At 38.6% G+C, this 16,212-nt stretch overlaps 1 protein-coding gene across 3 annotated transcripts in view; it reads right to left on the reverse strand.

The window, feature by feature from the left end:
- Positions 1-2,491: 2,491 nt before the first annotated feature.
- BRIP1 (BRCA1 interacting helicase 1) overlaps positions 2,492-16,212 on the reverse strand; it is a 114,766-nt gene continuing 101,045 nt past the window's right edge. For all 3 annotated transcript variants that reach the window (XM_061470550.1, XM_061470548.1, XM_061470549.1), the window contains exon 25: positions 2,492-4,352. Coding sequence is in view for 2 of the 3 variants with exons in the window: in XM_061470548.1 (XP_061326532.1) it covers positions 4,260-4,352 (93 nt within the window). In the remaining variant the exon portion in view is untranslated. The remainder of the gene's footprint in view (positions 4,353-16,212) is intronic.

A 16,212-nucleotide genomic window follows, 5' to 3' on the forward strand; every position in this document is an offset into this window, starting at 1 on the left:
ACAAAATCCATTGGTTCAGGCTTTGCATAGGGGGCTGGCTGTGCAACAAGCTTTGGATATCACACTGTCTAAACAGGGAGGATCTTCAGATCTTGAGGGTATCAACAACATCTTTTATGTGTTGGTACAATGAGGAACAACTGGGAACTGCCAATATGAAGTGATAATAATGGCTGTCCACGCATTTCATTTCATAGGGTACATGCCTTTTTGTAATATTACTGAAAATCACTAACATATAAATGAAGTAAAACCTGTTCTTTTACTTACTGCTAATAACAGCCAGTCATACTGTCCTTGATAGCCACGTATGAAAACCACTCAAGAAACATTTTTAAACAGCTTGCTCCATGGTAAACTGCTACACTATCCATGAGACTTCTGGAGATGTTACCTAAATTAGTCTTGCTCAAATTCCTTTGTGATATTTCATCATAATAATAAAAGTTAGAGTGCTTTTGCTTTTCCATCAGAAACTGGCCTTATATGTTTTGTTAGTCCCAGCTCTATACTGGCAATGTGATGTCGTGGTGTATAATTTCATAGACACAAAGACACTTCGCTACCATAGCTCTCATTATTAAACAATATATTTTAATTGTCACCACCTTTCTCACACAGACGTTGGCCAAATCTAGCCTTATTGGCTTCAGCTGAGCTACACAAGGGATGAATTTGGCTCAATATATAAAAAAGTACAGCAAGTTGAGTAATAAAAAGAAATGTTTGGGTTTCTTTTTTTTATAGCAGTCGATGTTTTTTGCCATAAGAACACACATGCCTGGCCAGTAAAATCCCATGATAAAGGGCTAAAGTGTTTAAGACTTCATATGCAGAATAGCCCGTGGTGTTTAACTATAATAGCAAAAGATGCCATGTTACAAAAGCATTTCTTACCTGGAGAAGTGATCCATGCTCTCCAATGAAGCTTAATTACCCAAGACATGCTGAGTTTTTCCCTCCTGGCAATAACCTCTAACACCAATAACTCTGCTATTTCTTTTGACATCTGAATAGCTGAATATTGTTAATTTTTGTTCTAATTTCCTTATTGGGATTATAGCTTTCCAGTGTTTTACTTCTGATGAAAGTTTTGAACATTATAAGAGCTTCATTCCTGAGACATTCCTTTTTCTTTCTTCCACTTTTCCCCTTGGAATCTCACTCACTCTCAGCCCTGCTCTGGCACTCCTGCTCTCCCATCTCTTTATGCTTTCCCAGCATACTTGGCTCCAGATGTAGATTTATGCATTTCCCTTCATGTGATCTTTCCTGCTCCACTAGAAAAGTTTCAGCTTCATCTCAGGCCCAGAAGATCCGCATTTCTGCAGTATGAATTTACTTAAAGCCTTAAGGAAAATGCCAGGCCTGACTGTAAGTCCCCAGCACTTCTGAGTCACTGGTTTTACAGCTCTCACACACACAAACACATGAATCCACACATGGGGCACAAAGCAGTAACCCTGGAACTAGCAGCAGAGCCTATAGGGAATCCTTCTTATGCAAAAAAACAAACTGTTATTATTTGGGGGAAACTGAGTCTTCATTATTTATTACATTATATCAGATTTACAGCTCAGATTTTTGCTGTCTTTTTATTAATTCATAAAGAGAAGATTCAAATTTATATAGAAAAACCTGCTTTTTTCAAGGTGGGGAGGAAACCTCTCCCTTGGAAAATGACGTGACATTGAGCTATGATTTAGAATCATCACCTGTGTTGTCCTCCTCATCCTCACGCCTGCATCCTCGGCTTTTGATGAAGTCAATTTCCTGAGTGCATGTGAAAGCCTGTGGCTGCAGCCTGGAACAATCCTACCTCAGTGCTTCCCTTATGTTGTTGATCCTTTAATTTCCTCCAGCCGACTCCTGCAGGGGACTAGTTCGAAGTTTTATGCTACTCTTTTGGACTAATCATTTACGACTACTTAAAAACAATAAAACATACATAAAGAATCACTTGCATCCTGCCAGTGCTAGATAGAATGGCCACTAACTGGGACATACTTCTAGCCAAATGGCAACTCAGGCTCAACAGCAATTCATAGGAACCTAAAAATGCGCTCAAATCTTTATAACCAGACCAATTATTTAGAATGCTATTCTGAAATGATGGTTGCAATCCATAAAATACCTCTGCAGTGCAAATTTTCACACCATGAAAACCCAGGCTAGCAGAAAGTCATATAAAACAGATTAATAGACGGAATCACAATATCAAGAGAAAGATCTCCTATTCTGATGGTTACGAAAGTTACACACAGGGCTCTTACCAAGGGACACGGTTCTATGTCTTAAAAACACAAAACTGAAGAATATCTGAAACTACAGCTCTGAAAGACAGACACATGCAGGATTAGAGATTTAAAAATATGTGCCCTTAGGACCTAGCTGTTGGCTAATGACAAAACAGGAAAAAAGACAAACACAGAAGGGATGTACATTAGTTATTAATTTCTCCAAGATCATGATGTTAGCATTCAGTAAAATAGAGATCAAACCAGTAACTTTATTATTAAATCAGAAAACCAATATGCATTTAACATTGCTTTTGTAATAAAATGCATTAAATTCCAACTTCAAGTTGAGAAGCTGATTCTCATCTCTTAGACAGCAGCACTATTATTTTTTGTTATCACATTAGTTACGTTATCGCAGATGCACACCCTTCCAAATACGCTCAGTGTAGCTTTTCTGAGCTGTGCTAATCATGACAGTTGTGACCCAGGCTTAACTTAAGCACACAGACATGAATGGCCAATTCGAATATATTTGTATGTATTATAGATGATTAAATAGCTCTGGAATAATTTTCTTATTACATTCAAGGATAAACTTATACAACAATTTGATATACTTTACACACCAGCTACCACTACAAACTAGTGTTAAATCTGAAAACCAATGCAAGTACAGTAGCTGAAGTGAAAACAAAGTCACACTACATTTGCAAGAACAAAAATGAGTTCTGCAGCTATTTCTGGCTGCATGTGTTAGCATGGCTTAGACTCACCCACCCAGTGTGGCTAAAAGCAAGTAATTGAACTGTGTCACACGCTCCTGATAGAAATCTGAGATTCAATCAGAAAATTATCCTGGCATACTAAATCAAATGTATTCCAAAATACTTTATGAAACAGAAAGGAGGAGATAGAAAGGCTGAAGTGACCATTTATATGAATGGCTATGTACAGCAGAAACAGAAAAATCTCAAGCAGCAGCCGATTTATACGCTGCTAATTCCTTCCTTAGACGATCAGACTTAGACTGGTCTGATTTCAGCAGGAAAATCTCTGCATGGAGATCAACACTGGTCTCAAGCATAAGATCCTAATTATTTGAAAGGCATTTGTTTTCATAGCTTTTTTTTTATGTGTCCGAGTCGATGGCATTTTAATGCCTTATTAAATGGTTGTTTTACAGCAGCCCGTCTGTTCAGTCTCTGTGCCCATGTCTGTACTTTGTGCTGCAGGATTTTACCTTTCATGCTAGCCAAAAAATATTTTCCAAATTCCCTATAAAAGTTTTCGATATTTCCTAAGACAAATAGAGGGGTTTTTTACATACTCTAACATGACATCGATATGGTAGATATGACATGTATGCCTCTCCATTTATGGTGTGCTTGCAAAAAAGGTGAAGGTTTCTGCTCATTAAAGTGACACCCTCACGACCTTGGACCCAACTTTATATGACTTTTTTTAATTACATAGACAAATGCAAATGTTTCCATTTCTGTTTTTCTTTAATTCAGTGTAAGTCCTGGCAACACAAAATATATGAATACTCCCCCACCATGTTTTTAGCCCAGACATTGCCACGTGGGGTCTCTAAACACACAAGAAATGAAAAAGGGAACCAATTCAAACCCAACCTGAAATAAAATCATACTGATGAGAAGTTTTTATATCAAATTACTTTGAGGTGCATGTGAAGTAAACAAGCATTCAAATGTGAAAAGGAAGATTTTAAAATCATGTGTTTACCAGCATTCAGACAATAGTCCCAGTGAAACATTTCTTTTAAACATGGTGAAGCCCTTGCCTTGTTGAAGTCAAATGGCAGAACCCCACTGACTTCAATGGACCCAGAATTTGCGATCGGGTAGCTCTTTCCCATCACTCATACACAAAGATTGTGCTGCTGTTCCACTTGGACTGAAGAATAGCTTTATCAGAGCTGGCAATAAATAACAAACTCCTTTACTTATCTTTCCTATTGGTCCTGATGAATATGTGGTATGGATCAGCAAAAAACTTTTAAGACAAAGTATAATCTAAATAGCCTGTTTTCAGTTCTTGAGTGTTCTGCAGCAGTAAGCAGTAACGAACAGACGATGGAAGCAGCCAGACCTACAAAAGAAATAGTATTTTAAAAGTACTATATTTAGGGGGAAAAAGGTTTGCCTTGGTACATAAAGAGCTCTATTCATTAAAATAAGTCTTACAAATGTGGTTATTTCAAAGAGTCAAAAAGTGTGAAATACACTTAAATGAGTAAAATTTGTGGATTTTCCTATGGGTTAAATATGTGCCATGCTGATAAAGCTCTCCTCACACCTCTTCCGAACTCGCAGTCTTTGGCCTCATTCTGCAAGATGTTTTGAATTGAGGGAGCTCAGCACTTTGCTGGAATGGACTATTAGCTATTAAAGCCCCAGCTCTTTAAAGATTAATGGATTTTAAAGGGATCCAGAAGAAATCATCTAAATCTGACATTCAGCATTCTTGCACCAAGCCCATGAAGTACATACATGAGTTCTCACAATTCTACCCCAAGGATCTGACTGAGCATTTCCGAGGAGCAGCTGTTATGCTGAGTGGCTAAGCAGGCACACTAAGGGTGAAATGAGAATGGAGACCAAGCCACACAAATCAGAAACATCAAACAACCTCAAACCTTCTTCCTTACAGCCCCCAACAGGTCAAATGTTAAAGCACAAATTACTTTGAATCCTGCCTAGGTGCTCAGATCTTGTGAATTCAGATCCAGAATCCAAGCACCTCCCAAGTACATACGTATTGGGGGTCATTGATTCAGAGGCTCAAATAACAGCTAAATGAATCTGCTACCTAATGGAATAGGCTTGTTTCTGCAGGAGGGCCTCCTCCATTCAGAACCAGTTTTCTGATGCTCTTCTTCTCACTCCTGTTTTAAAAATGTTCCTGGTGTGCAGTATAAAAAGCACATCAACAGCTGGCATATGGAAAAAACCCATCCCTGTTTCACTGAAATGTGGCCCTGCTGGTGTAGGTCAGTGTCACTGGATACTAACCTAGAAGTACCGCCTATGTGCGAGCTCATTCAAAAGAGGTTTTACAAAGTGATGAAAATCTTTACACAACTGATTTTCCAGTGTTTGATCCCTTCTATTGCTTGATGAAAGCTTCAAATAGCTTTAAAATTAAATAAATGTGATTAAAGAAGATTATTCATAATTATCCACTTTCTTAGCTTTTTGTCCTTTCAGTTTTCAGCTGCCTATTGTGTCAGGACATACCTGTGTTTAACCTGAACGGTTTAAACCCTTGCACTTATGTCCCTTGGCTTCTGTAACTCTGGTATCATGGTCTGTTGCTGCACATGTAAATGAGACACTAGAAATGTAACATGACTGCTCCATGATTGTTCAGATACAGAAAAATAAGATATTTAAGAAAGCATGGCTTTAAATACTAAACTTCAAAGCTGAATCTCTGCAATAGCAAAAACTCCTCAAAATTTCATAGCACTTGGTTTAACGTAGGAAGAAAATTTTCAGCCTATTACTTAGTTCACATGCATAGACCCCAGAAATCATCACAATATTTTATAGATAGATAAAACCACATATGTTTCAGGCACATGGTGGTGTATCAGGCCTTCACTGAGGTACAGATTTTCTTTGCTTCATCTAACAGTAGAGATGGAGAATTTAACAGCAGCACACTTCCTTGAACACTAACAAAACAATAAAATTCAATTTATTGCATGCTTATGTCAGGAGAAACTAATGGATGATAGAGCCATGTGTTTCTTCAATACAACTATGCTTGTTTACAAGAAGGAGTCCATAATTCTGTACACAGCAGGAATCCCACAATAAGAGATGATGGTTTTGCCCACCACTCCAATTCCCTGTCCCAAAGGAACACACACTTTCAGGAGAGCCACTTTGACAACTGGACATTGGGCTACTACGACGGGTTCCCCATATGACCTGCTCCTTGTGTGTTGAGATAGGACAATGTTGGTAGGGAGCCTCCAGTGTTGCTCTCTACATAAACCTGTGCTCAAGCCTGTTTGACACCATGGAAGCACAACATTTTTCCCCGCTGCAATCAGAAGGCAATGTGCCCCTCAGAGCCCCTGCAGCCTGCTGAGGATTTGTCCGAACCATATATCCTTTTCCAAAGAAATGGAACTGAAAAATGTCCTATAGATTTAACCACTGTCAGATGTTCTTTGAGCAGACTATTAATTTCTCTCCCGAGAACATAAACTTTTCATTGTAATAGGTCACCATCTTCCCAAGTCCTTTGATTTCCTCTGTCAAAACTGCCCCCAGACCATAAGCATCTGCGTCCAGCCTGAAAGGTGTTTGAAACATGGGGAAGCTAAAATGGGAGCAGTTACAAGAGCTGTTTTAAAAAATAAAAGATGTTAAATCACACTATGCTAGCCACTGACACGGCTTCCTTCGCACCAAGCTCATGCTGTGGTTTTACAATATTAACAAAGCCACAAATAAACTGCCTGAACTAGTAGTAGCAGTAATCGTTAAAAAACCCAGAAACATTTACCTGACAGCCACTGCATGGAGAGCTGGTCAGGACTATCCTGCCTTCATTTTCTTTTTGTCTGCAAAAGTCAGTCCCCGGCTGGCTGTGTACTCACAATTAACTACTTCTGCTTGCAATGATTCACTTGTCTTTGGATTTGATTTCAGGTTGATGACTTTCAGTGTATTATAGACCATTTGTAAATATGTCAGTTCCTGTTCAAGTGTTGTATTTCACATCAAGATATAGTCAAGAGATAATCTAAAACAGGCATGCTGTACCATACCTTCTCCACATCCTCTAAAATGCAGCAGGTGCTGAGCCAAAAGACATCTTTTTAAGTTGCAGTAGGCCTTGTCCTGCTCTGAAAGCTCTTCCCTCCCCCTTTTTCTGTTATTGGCTCCACAGAATCTGCTCAGATCACCATTTGACTTTAATCAGAACTGTGAGTGAGGTCCAAAAATTGTGCAAAGCTCACTTATCTCATCCCGGTTCATTTCTTCGATGCCCAGTAGCACTTCTTACAGCTTTGCCTTTGCTAAATAGGGAGGTGGGGTGTAATGGGCTGGTTTCCCTCAGAACCAGTCTGTGGTAAACCACTGTGTGCAGGCTGGATCCAGAGAACTGATTTTTTAACTGGAAAAAGATTTGGGGGATCTAAACAGTGCACCAAAATTGCAATTTTGGCTCAGCCATGGTGTCTACATTGCTGCTAACACTAGTACCACCAGCAATGGCCACTCTAACTTCAGCAGAGGTTTGCAAGCTCAGTGCAGCCTAGAGGTACTTACTCGACTTCTGTGACTTGTACTGATTTCTAAGCTGTATTTTGACACAGTTAGTTGTGCTAGCTGGGTTAAAGCTAGAGCAGGTATACTTACTTACAGCATCATACACGATGAAGAATTCACCTGAGACCATGCTGCAGCTCAGCGTTTAACTGAATGTAAAATCTGAATTTCTTAGTGCAAGAGAAAATGAACCTTTCCTTCAGATGTAGCAGCATCTTAAAATGGCCCTTGAAATGATGTTTTCATCAGTCTGCCTTTACTTGGGTAAAAAGATACAGCAACAAGTAGCTGCTGTAGAGTTCACTGCTCTATGAGGAAAATCTGCTCACTGCAAATCAGTTACCTGCAAATCCTAAGCTTCACCTGGGCCACACAATTAAAGATTTCTGGAGATTTAATTTGTAAGACAATACTTCCAGCATGTATTACTCCATGCTGGAAGTATTGTCTTACAAATTAGAGCCTCTACAAATTAGAGGCTATAATGAAGTCCAAATCTTCCCATAGCTTATCTGTCATTTTAGTTACATTTCTTGCTCAGAAGAGACAAATTTTCAAAACCAATTTTCCCACCTTTTGGATCCGTCATGTTTGCCAGCAGTCACTCTCCCTGCTTGAGACCAATCTGTTCTTTTTCAGTCCACCTAGTGCAATAACTTCAGCTTGAGAAAGGATATTTTATTCCATTCATTTCATGGACCCTAATATAGATTCAAAAAGTAAACTGACCAAATCTAGAGAAAAGCTATAAGCTTTATCCTCATTCCTTTGGAGCTCAGCACTTTCAGCTTCATGTCTTCACGTTTCCTGAACTGATTGAAGAACATTCCCTAGACGTTTCTGAGGCTCTGTCCTGGCCAGCCTCAGAATGGCTTTTATGGCCAATTTTTTCATAAGTCTAATATTTAACTGAACTACTTCCTTTAATTTTTTCCACAGCTGCCAATTTTCCTTGTTTTACAAACCAAGATTATCACTTTTCCTAATTGTGCAGTAAGGCCAGGGATCAGATTAGGATTGCCCCTTTTCATCAGTCATTTTATAAACAGTACTTGAGTTACAGGATTTGGCTGCTAGGAGCTCCAGTTTCTGTCCATCTTTCCAGTCATTCACTGGGGCTGTGATTTGAACAGACCACATGTGTTCCTCCTGAAGCCTACAGCTCAGAAGTAAAGGGTTTGATACTTTTTGAGCTGATCTGAAATACCCCATCTGAGTATATGTAAATTTCAAATTACAAGTGCTTTTTCTCCTAATTTCTTGTCTCACAGAGATCACTAACTGACAATCATTTCGTTACACTATGGACTTCAGATGTGACCTAAGATTCTTGGATTTCACTCCAAATTTTATACTTCGTCTTATATCTTTATGTGTTGTAGCCAAAGTTCCAGGCTGGCCAAAACTATCTTGCTTTCTGCTATCTGCTGATAAGCTTTCCGGGTGACGGCAGTCAGACTGCTGAACCAAACAGTCATCTTGTCAGTTCAGTCTTGGAGGTCTGTATCCAGCCTTCCCATCTTGCTTTGGAATTTTGTAGTTGTCCCCAGATCTTTCTTTCTTATCAGAGGCCTCAGTCCTTCCAGAAAGGGCTTACAGACATTGCAGATTCTTGATGAAATTCTATCTGGCCACCTTAAGTTCCTGCAAGTCCTGCAGAAAACAAGGTACTTGAGAAAAAAGAAGCAATGACTTTTCAGATACTGGTGTTTAAAAACACTGTCTGGATGTTCTGAATTAATATTGTGCTAGAAGAAGCCAAATGGCTGCATGCCAAGACTCAACCTAAGGTGTATTTTTATGGCAAAGCTATAAACCCACAAAATAAGTGGTTTATAATGGAAATTCTGACACACTTTTAATATTAAAAGCAGAAATATACTGGTTGTGGTAAGTATTTGACAGCTGTGGTGCTCACCTGTCAGCTGTACTGCCTAAACAAGTCCATTTTGATGGTGGGATTCTTCCTTTATCTCATCCTGTTTCAGCCACACTGTTTGGGGGCAGATGGGTCCAGCCATATTCTGTAATTCACTCTGGAGCCTTTCAAAACCCTTTTTCTGGCTGATTACAGGGAAAAGCAACAACTTGGATTCACAGAGTATGGAAGCCTGCAGTGTTCTGAAGCTTATTGCACTGACTTGGCTCCAGGCAGAGAGCAGCTTTCATCAGCTGAAAGATGAGAGCTTTCATTGACACTGCTCCATTTGAGTGGCACTTCCCACAGGGTGACAAGGTACTGTGGTCAGGAAGAACTGTGGGACTGAGCATTCGGGCCCTGCTTTCAGTTTGAAACTCCATCAAAAACCATCCTTGGAAACTTGCTGATACCAGAAGTATGGATCAGCCCGTGTGCAACTGGAGAAAGGAGCAACCTTGAGTAATAATTGAGTATAGCCTGTCAGTTTACATAGGCATAAAGGTTATTGACATGCTGTGAATGTGTTAATAAAAAGAAAATAATGGCAATAATACAACTAAAAAGAATTTCCTAAGGCTGAAACGTCATACAAATAAATACTATACTGAACACAACATGCCAGAACTCCAGTCTGAAAAAAGACGAGGCACAGTTTTATTTGCACATGAGTGCTCTGGTCACCTACACTAGTAGCCTCTCACCAATGTATCATTTACAACATATATATACATTTATCTCAAGGGAAAGTAGGAGGGAGAAGTGTGAAAAGGCAGAACTATTTTTCATCAGATATATTCAAGATGACAATGTTCAAAACAGCACTGGCTTTATATGTGATCTGTCTGTACAGCTTGTATTGAACCTGAGATTTCCAATTACAGTTAGGGATACTTTTCCCATCCCAAACATCTTGATTTGCAGTCAAGTTCTTCAGGAAAACCAAGAAAGAAATGAGTCAATCTTTGATTGCCAGAATAGAAGTTGAGACATGCATATGCACACTTACATACACATCTTGAACTTATTTCATACTTCACACACAAGTTGGAGAGAAAAGATTGTGACTCAAAGTGAATGAAATCTAAACAGCTGACAAATAAACACAGGATGATGGATTAAACTTTCCAAGTAGCGTACAAGCCTCCTATGCTACGAGATTAACTTTTGCTACTCTTAATGCACAGATTAACTGCAACAGCAAATAACAATGCAGAAAGCCTTTTGTTTAAATAAAATGGGGAGGAAAGGAAAACCGAATTACACATCACTTAAAAAAAATCTATCTGGAGATGAAATAAAACATTTGTGACTCTGAACCAGGATTCATACCTTTACTTCCAACATCTTCAATTAACACCCCTAGGAAATTTAACACAATTAAATTAATGTTCTAAAGGGTATGCTGGATGGAGGGAAGCAGAGCCTGGGGCATACTAACTGGCTGCAGTCTTTAAGAGAGTCTAACAGCTTTAAAGACATAAGCAAATTTTACTTGCATCTTGAGGATATTTAATCATACATTTACATTAGCTTAGTTTCCTAGAGTCTAAGGACATTTACAAAATGCCGAGAAAGTAAATCAAAGCTAAAAAAAGGGATTGTTTTGTTTCAAATCACAAGCAGGCTGCTTGCCTCGCATTTGAAAACCTCTGTGGTTCTCCACAGAACTTCCTGTGAAAACAAAATGCTGCCATAATGATTTAAGACAGGACTGAAACACTATTGACCACAACAAAAAGTCAAATACAAGGCAAGAACCGGATGGAAAGTGATGGAAAGACAGCATATGAAGGAATCTTAACAAAGACACATCTAGGTACGTCAATATTTATGTAATTAGAAGTTTTCAAAGGGCTGCAAATTCAGAAGAGAGTCAATGCTTATACAAGCTCGTGCTTTCCCTGCTGGACACATTAGCAGGGTTCTCTAAACTGTCTACAGTCTGCCTGACAGACAAGAAACACCTTGGTGGTTATGTGCTCTAGCGTTTTTCTTTGGAAATACAACTGGTATGTGAGACTTCAATGCCCCAGCTTCAGCCTGAATTAGGAGATCATTATAAGGTAACACATCACCCCTTCCCTTTTATCAGTTACGACCACTATTGTTTTAAAATGTTTTACAAAGCATGTTGCTGCTCTACTTAGTCAACAGATCCTTAAAGTCTGCTTATCTACATACCTAGTCTACATACCTTCAAGTTAATTAGTTCAGTGGCTCTTTTCATGTGTGTATATAAATAAAAGATGGATGAGGGTATTTTTAATACCCTGGTATTGGAGGTTATGTTCGGGCAAACTTCCGCCATCAGCAGAAATAGGGGATCCTGCCTCCTGCCTGCCTTCCTTCCCTTTTCTGAGCAAGTGGTACCTGTTATACTTTGCAGCGTTTACTTCAGTAAGCTTTCCAGGTGCTTCAAGCACATGAACACACACATGCATAGTTAGAAATGAATATTAATTTTTAAAATACAGAACCAGTTCTGATGCAACCTGGTAAGCTGAACACCACTACCAATGTGCCTGGGAAAAGAGTCCTTGGCAACAGAGTTAATTTTTCTTCTCATGCAGATCAGGCTTTTCTTTATGATTAGTCTCATATGTTTCTTGTTGGTGATTTAGTGTAATTTTTAAATATAAATGAATGTCTATGTTAGTTTAATCCCTCTATTTGGATGCTATTGGAATGAAGCCCCAGCCCTGGTACATGCCCAGGTCTTCTCCAGCTGTGCCGTGCAAACAAGGAAAAGAAAGGAGATTGACAGCAGCTCCTGTTGCTCCCCAGACCAGCTCTGTAAATCGACAAAAGCCACAGTGCTTTCTTTGGACCAGCCTTCCTCCTTTTATTAGCTCCTAGCTGCCTTGCCGGGTAAGAAAATCGATGGAAAATGGATTTTTGAAAGTATTTGTTTTGGTGTAAAATAAAGATAGCCCAAGAAAAGTACTTCAGGCAGAAATCTCATGACTGAAAAATAAGACTGGTAAGATTTTTACAACCAAGTTAAGGGTTTTCTTGGTTTTACTTTCTTTGGAAGCAATAGAAACCAACACACCCTTTTCTGGTACAACAATGCTGAGGATGCTCGAAGGTCTACGTATCTCCTTCTGACACGAGTTAAGAGATTTTTCTTAAATGGTATTAACTATTAGGATATTAAAGAATGATACAGAACTTTCACCACTGAAATGTAAAAAGTTTCACAACTCAGATCCCTACTCAGTCCAAGCAGCAGAAGAGCAAGAATATTTCCTCTATGGCATGGGAGCAGGATGTGGAAAGTTGGAAGGCCATTGGAAAAAATACATACCATGGGAACTCCATTTTGTTCCATTTGAAATCATCAGGGGAAAATTGAGGGATGCAAGCCATGAGTATGAATGCAACCCCAAGCAGGGGAAGTGCAGCCATTATGGAGCTGCTGCAGCTCTTGGCCTGCAGTGGGAATTTTGGATATTGGCTTTCTTGGTGTTCCCCAAAATACGTCCACCCTATTCCACCATGCAAACCCCACTCACCTGGGCTTACACAGAGGTGGAGAACTGATCTGGTGTCTGCCAATGTGTCATATATAGTCAGTCTGGATGGAGCTGAAGAAATCCTAAGAGCACTCAGACAAAGATAAATCTGTTTCTTAGGGCCTGCCTAGACTATGAAAAGATGGGTTCTGTCCCTCGCTGCCAGGGCTGGAGAGGATGTGGGCAGCTGGGTACATTTGATCATGTATATGGTTGGACTGCACAAAACTGAAATCACTTTGCAGAACCAGTGTTGGCTGAAAATATGCTAACCCTAGCAGCAGCCTTGCTGTGCAGACAATGACAACCTGCCAAATATGAAAAATGAGGTTTTGCTCAGCTACTTGTTATTAGCTGCTCAAAACTTGACTGCAGCTGAATGAAGAAACCCCAACATTCCCACGACAAACACATGGCTTAACCAAAATACGGGAGGTCCCTTCCTCAGAGAAGATGACAAGCCTAGAAATAATTGTTAAAATAAATACTTGAAAAAACTTGGCTTTCTTTCTTCACCTACACAAAAAGGAACAGTTGAATCTATAAGCCAGAGTTTCTGGCTAACAAAGTATCTCTCCTTCAAAACAGTTAAGCAGCATACTTTGATCTTTGCGTATGAAATACTTCATCTTTCAGAGTAATCATAGTCAATGTCCAGTCTCATTTTAAAGTATAATTTGTGGCTTTAATATTTACAATGTTATTTTGAGGAAGCACAAAAATTATAATTCATTCAGTATTGTTTATGTCTCTCTTGAAGTCACAGATGTTACAAATTGAAGTTAAGATATTCAGATTTTTCACATCTTTTGGCATTTTAAATTGTGGCTATGGGACAAAATGCCTTCCTTCCCAAGGCTCCTTCCCTGACTACTCTCCAGTTGATTTCAGGATGATTTGGTTTCTACCTGACATTAGAAGACAGAAATTGGCTAAAAGTAAATTCTGGATCATATTAAGAATTATTTTGCTTGCCAAGTAATATTATCCTATAAGTCTCTATAGTAAAACCACTATAGTAAAGAAATATTTATATATGAATTATTTCCATACAAAAAGAAACTGATTAAAAACTACAGAATGGAACTTTCTTCTATCAGTATAACGCTATTATACCACATATATAGGGACGCCTGAACAGGTGAAGCCTGAGGTAAAGCCTGGGGTAGAGGGTGGAAGGACTATGGAAAATGAAGAACATGGAGAATGTTCACTGACTCTAGTGCAAAGCACAGCAACAATTTAAACACAGATCAATACAAATAAAAGCTTATATGGACTGAAAGCTTACCTAATGTAACACAAAGCCTTTTATAGGTAATAATACCAAAATGAACCAAACAAACCCCAAACCCAAAAATTAAAATAAAAAGCACTGGCTCAATCTTGTAAACTCTTTAATGGGATTACCTAGAATGTTTTCATGTTTCCATGTCTTAGATGTGATTGTTTTATTAAGATTGGATAAACTGTACTGCCTTTAGTTGCCTTAGGAATAACATCTCTAATATTTTGGCAGTGTAAGTCATGTTCATACACCTTGTGCAAACAAGGAGGACTGGGCAAGAAGATAGCAGTAGTCTCTTTGTTGGAATGATTTTCCTGCATCTCCTCCGAAAGAAAACTGGTATGTGCTCCTTAGATGAGAAAATACAATATTCCTTCATGTACAAACCAGTATTTGATATGTAATAGCATTCGTCTGATCCAGTTTTCAAACAGAAATAAATGCAGAAGACATCTTCAGAATCCAGACAGAAAAAAAGGCTCATTTGCTTTGAGAGCTATTGTTACCAGAGAATGAGTTTTCCCAAGGAGCACCAACAAAATTAAAAATAGGTGCCAAAGAGAAAATCAATTAAATGCTTATAAAAAAGGAGCATCCACTATCTCTGCTCCTTTCCAACAGACATTCCCATCTGGAATTTATTTTTAGGATGCTCATTCTTTCTCACAGGTTCAATGCTACCCATTTCACACCATTTAACTATTGAAAGGTCTTGAAATTCCGGAGCAGAGAAGCCAGAGCCCAGTGTATTTCTCAGTGATGTAGCTAATGTGTCAGACTTGTAAAATAGCTCTTAGTGGTAGACCTCCATTTAGAGAAAGACGGAAACTAGCTTTAAATACTTAAGGCTTTAATATCTAGTCCATTACGCTGCAGCAAGGTCTTGTAAAGAGTCAATTATGGGATACTTCTGATTCGATCCACATGCAAGGGAAATCCGCTTCTTTGCCTTTAAACCCCTGTAGTAAGTGTCCTGTTTAAATAATTAGTGACACTTTTTCTTTGATCAAATTGATTCACATTGTTATTCTTTTATTTTATTCTTTTAAAACTTAATCCATGGAAAATCCAAGACAGATCTTAATCCATCACTCAGAGAGCTTTTACATAAAGGCACTATCATGAGATTGTCCAGAAAACATGACAGGTTAAAGACAGTAGTGAACCAACTTGAAGTAAACGCTTTTGGTTTTTTGGCCTTCTGAAAACCTGTGAATCACCAACCATTACTATTGGCATGGGTAAGCAATTTGGAAAATACTATGAGCAGAGACACAAAGCTAGCAGCTACTCTAGCACAAAACCTATTTGCCAGCATTTAATGATTAAGCCAAAATCTAAGTGTTTCCTGCCATTAAAAAAATGTATTAATCATGGAAAATATCTGATAATAAACTGCAGTTTTACTTATATTCTTGCCTTCTTAGTTGTCCAGGTTACAGGGAAGTTACCAGCAACAAAGTTGGAAGGGATTTCAGGCCAGACAGAGCTGGTTAAGCTGCCCAGCTAGTAGCCTATGTAGAAGAAAAAAATACTCTCAATATTTATAATTTCATGTCCATGCCACTGCCTTTGGTAAGATATTTCTACAAATCTATGAATGAGAAGCTGGTAATAATGTTACCTACATAAGTGCATAAATATTTAAGTTTTTGTCCAGGACCATAAATTCAACAGACCATGCCAACTCTTACTTGCTGCACACATTCAAATGATTTGGATTAGTATCTCTACAGTGAGGCAAAAATGAGTTATAGTCTTAATTGAAGAACATGAACTGATCATTTCTGGATATCATAGTTACATTTTACCATAACATTTCAGATGCTGTATGTTTTCTAATAATAATCAAAAAGTTATGCTTTTAGACAGCAGCACTGCCATTTAATGACAAATGAGGCATAGGAACTACTTTGCTAAAAAACTGCTGTATGTT

Source organism: Pezoporus flaviventris, unplaced genomic scaffold (assembly GCF_033815535.1).
Source record: "Pezoporus flaviventris isolate CSIRO_AGI_PZ_B2104156 unplaced genomic scaffold, CSIRO_AGI_Pfla_v1 ptg000063l, whole genome shotgun sequence".
Lineage (NCBI taxonomy): Eukaryota > Metazoa > Chordata > Aves > Psittaciformes > Psittacidae > Pezoporus > Pezoporus flaviventris.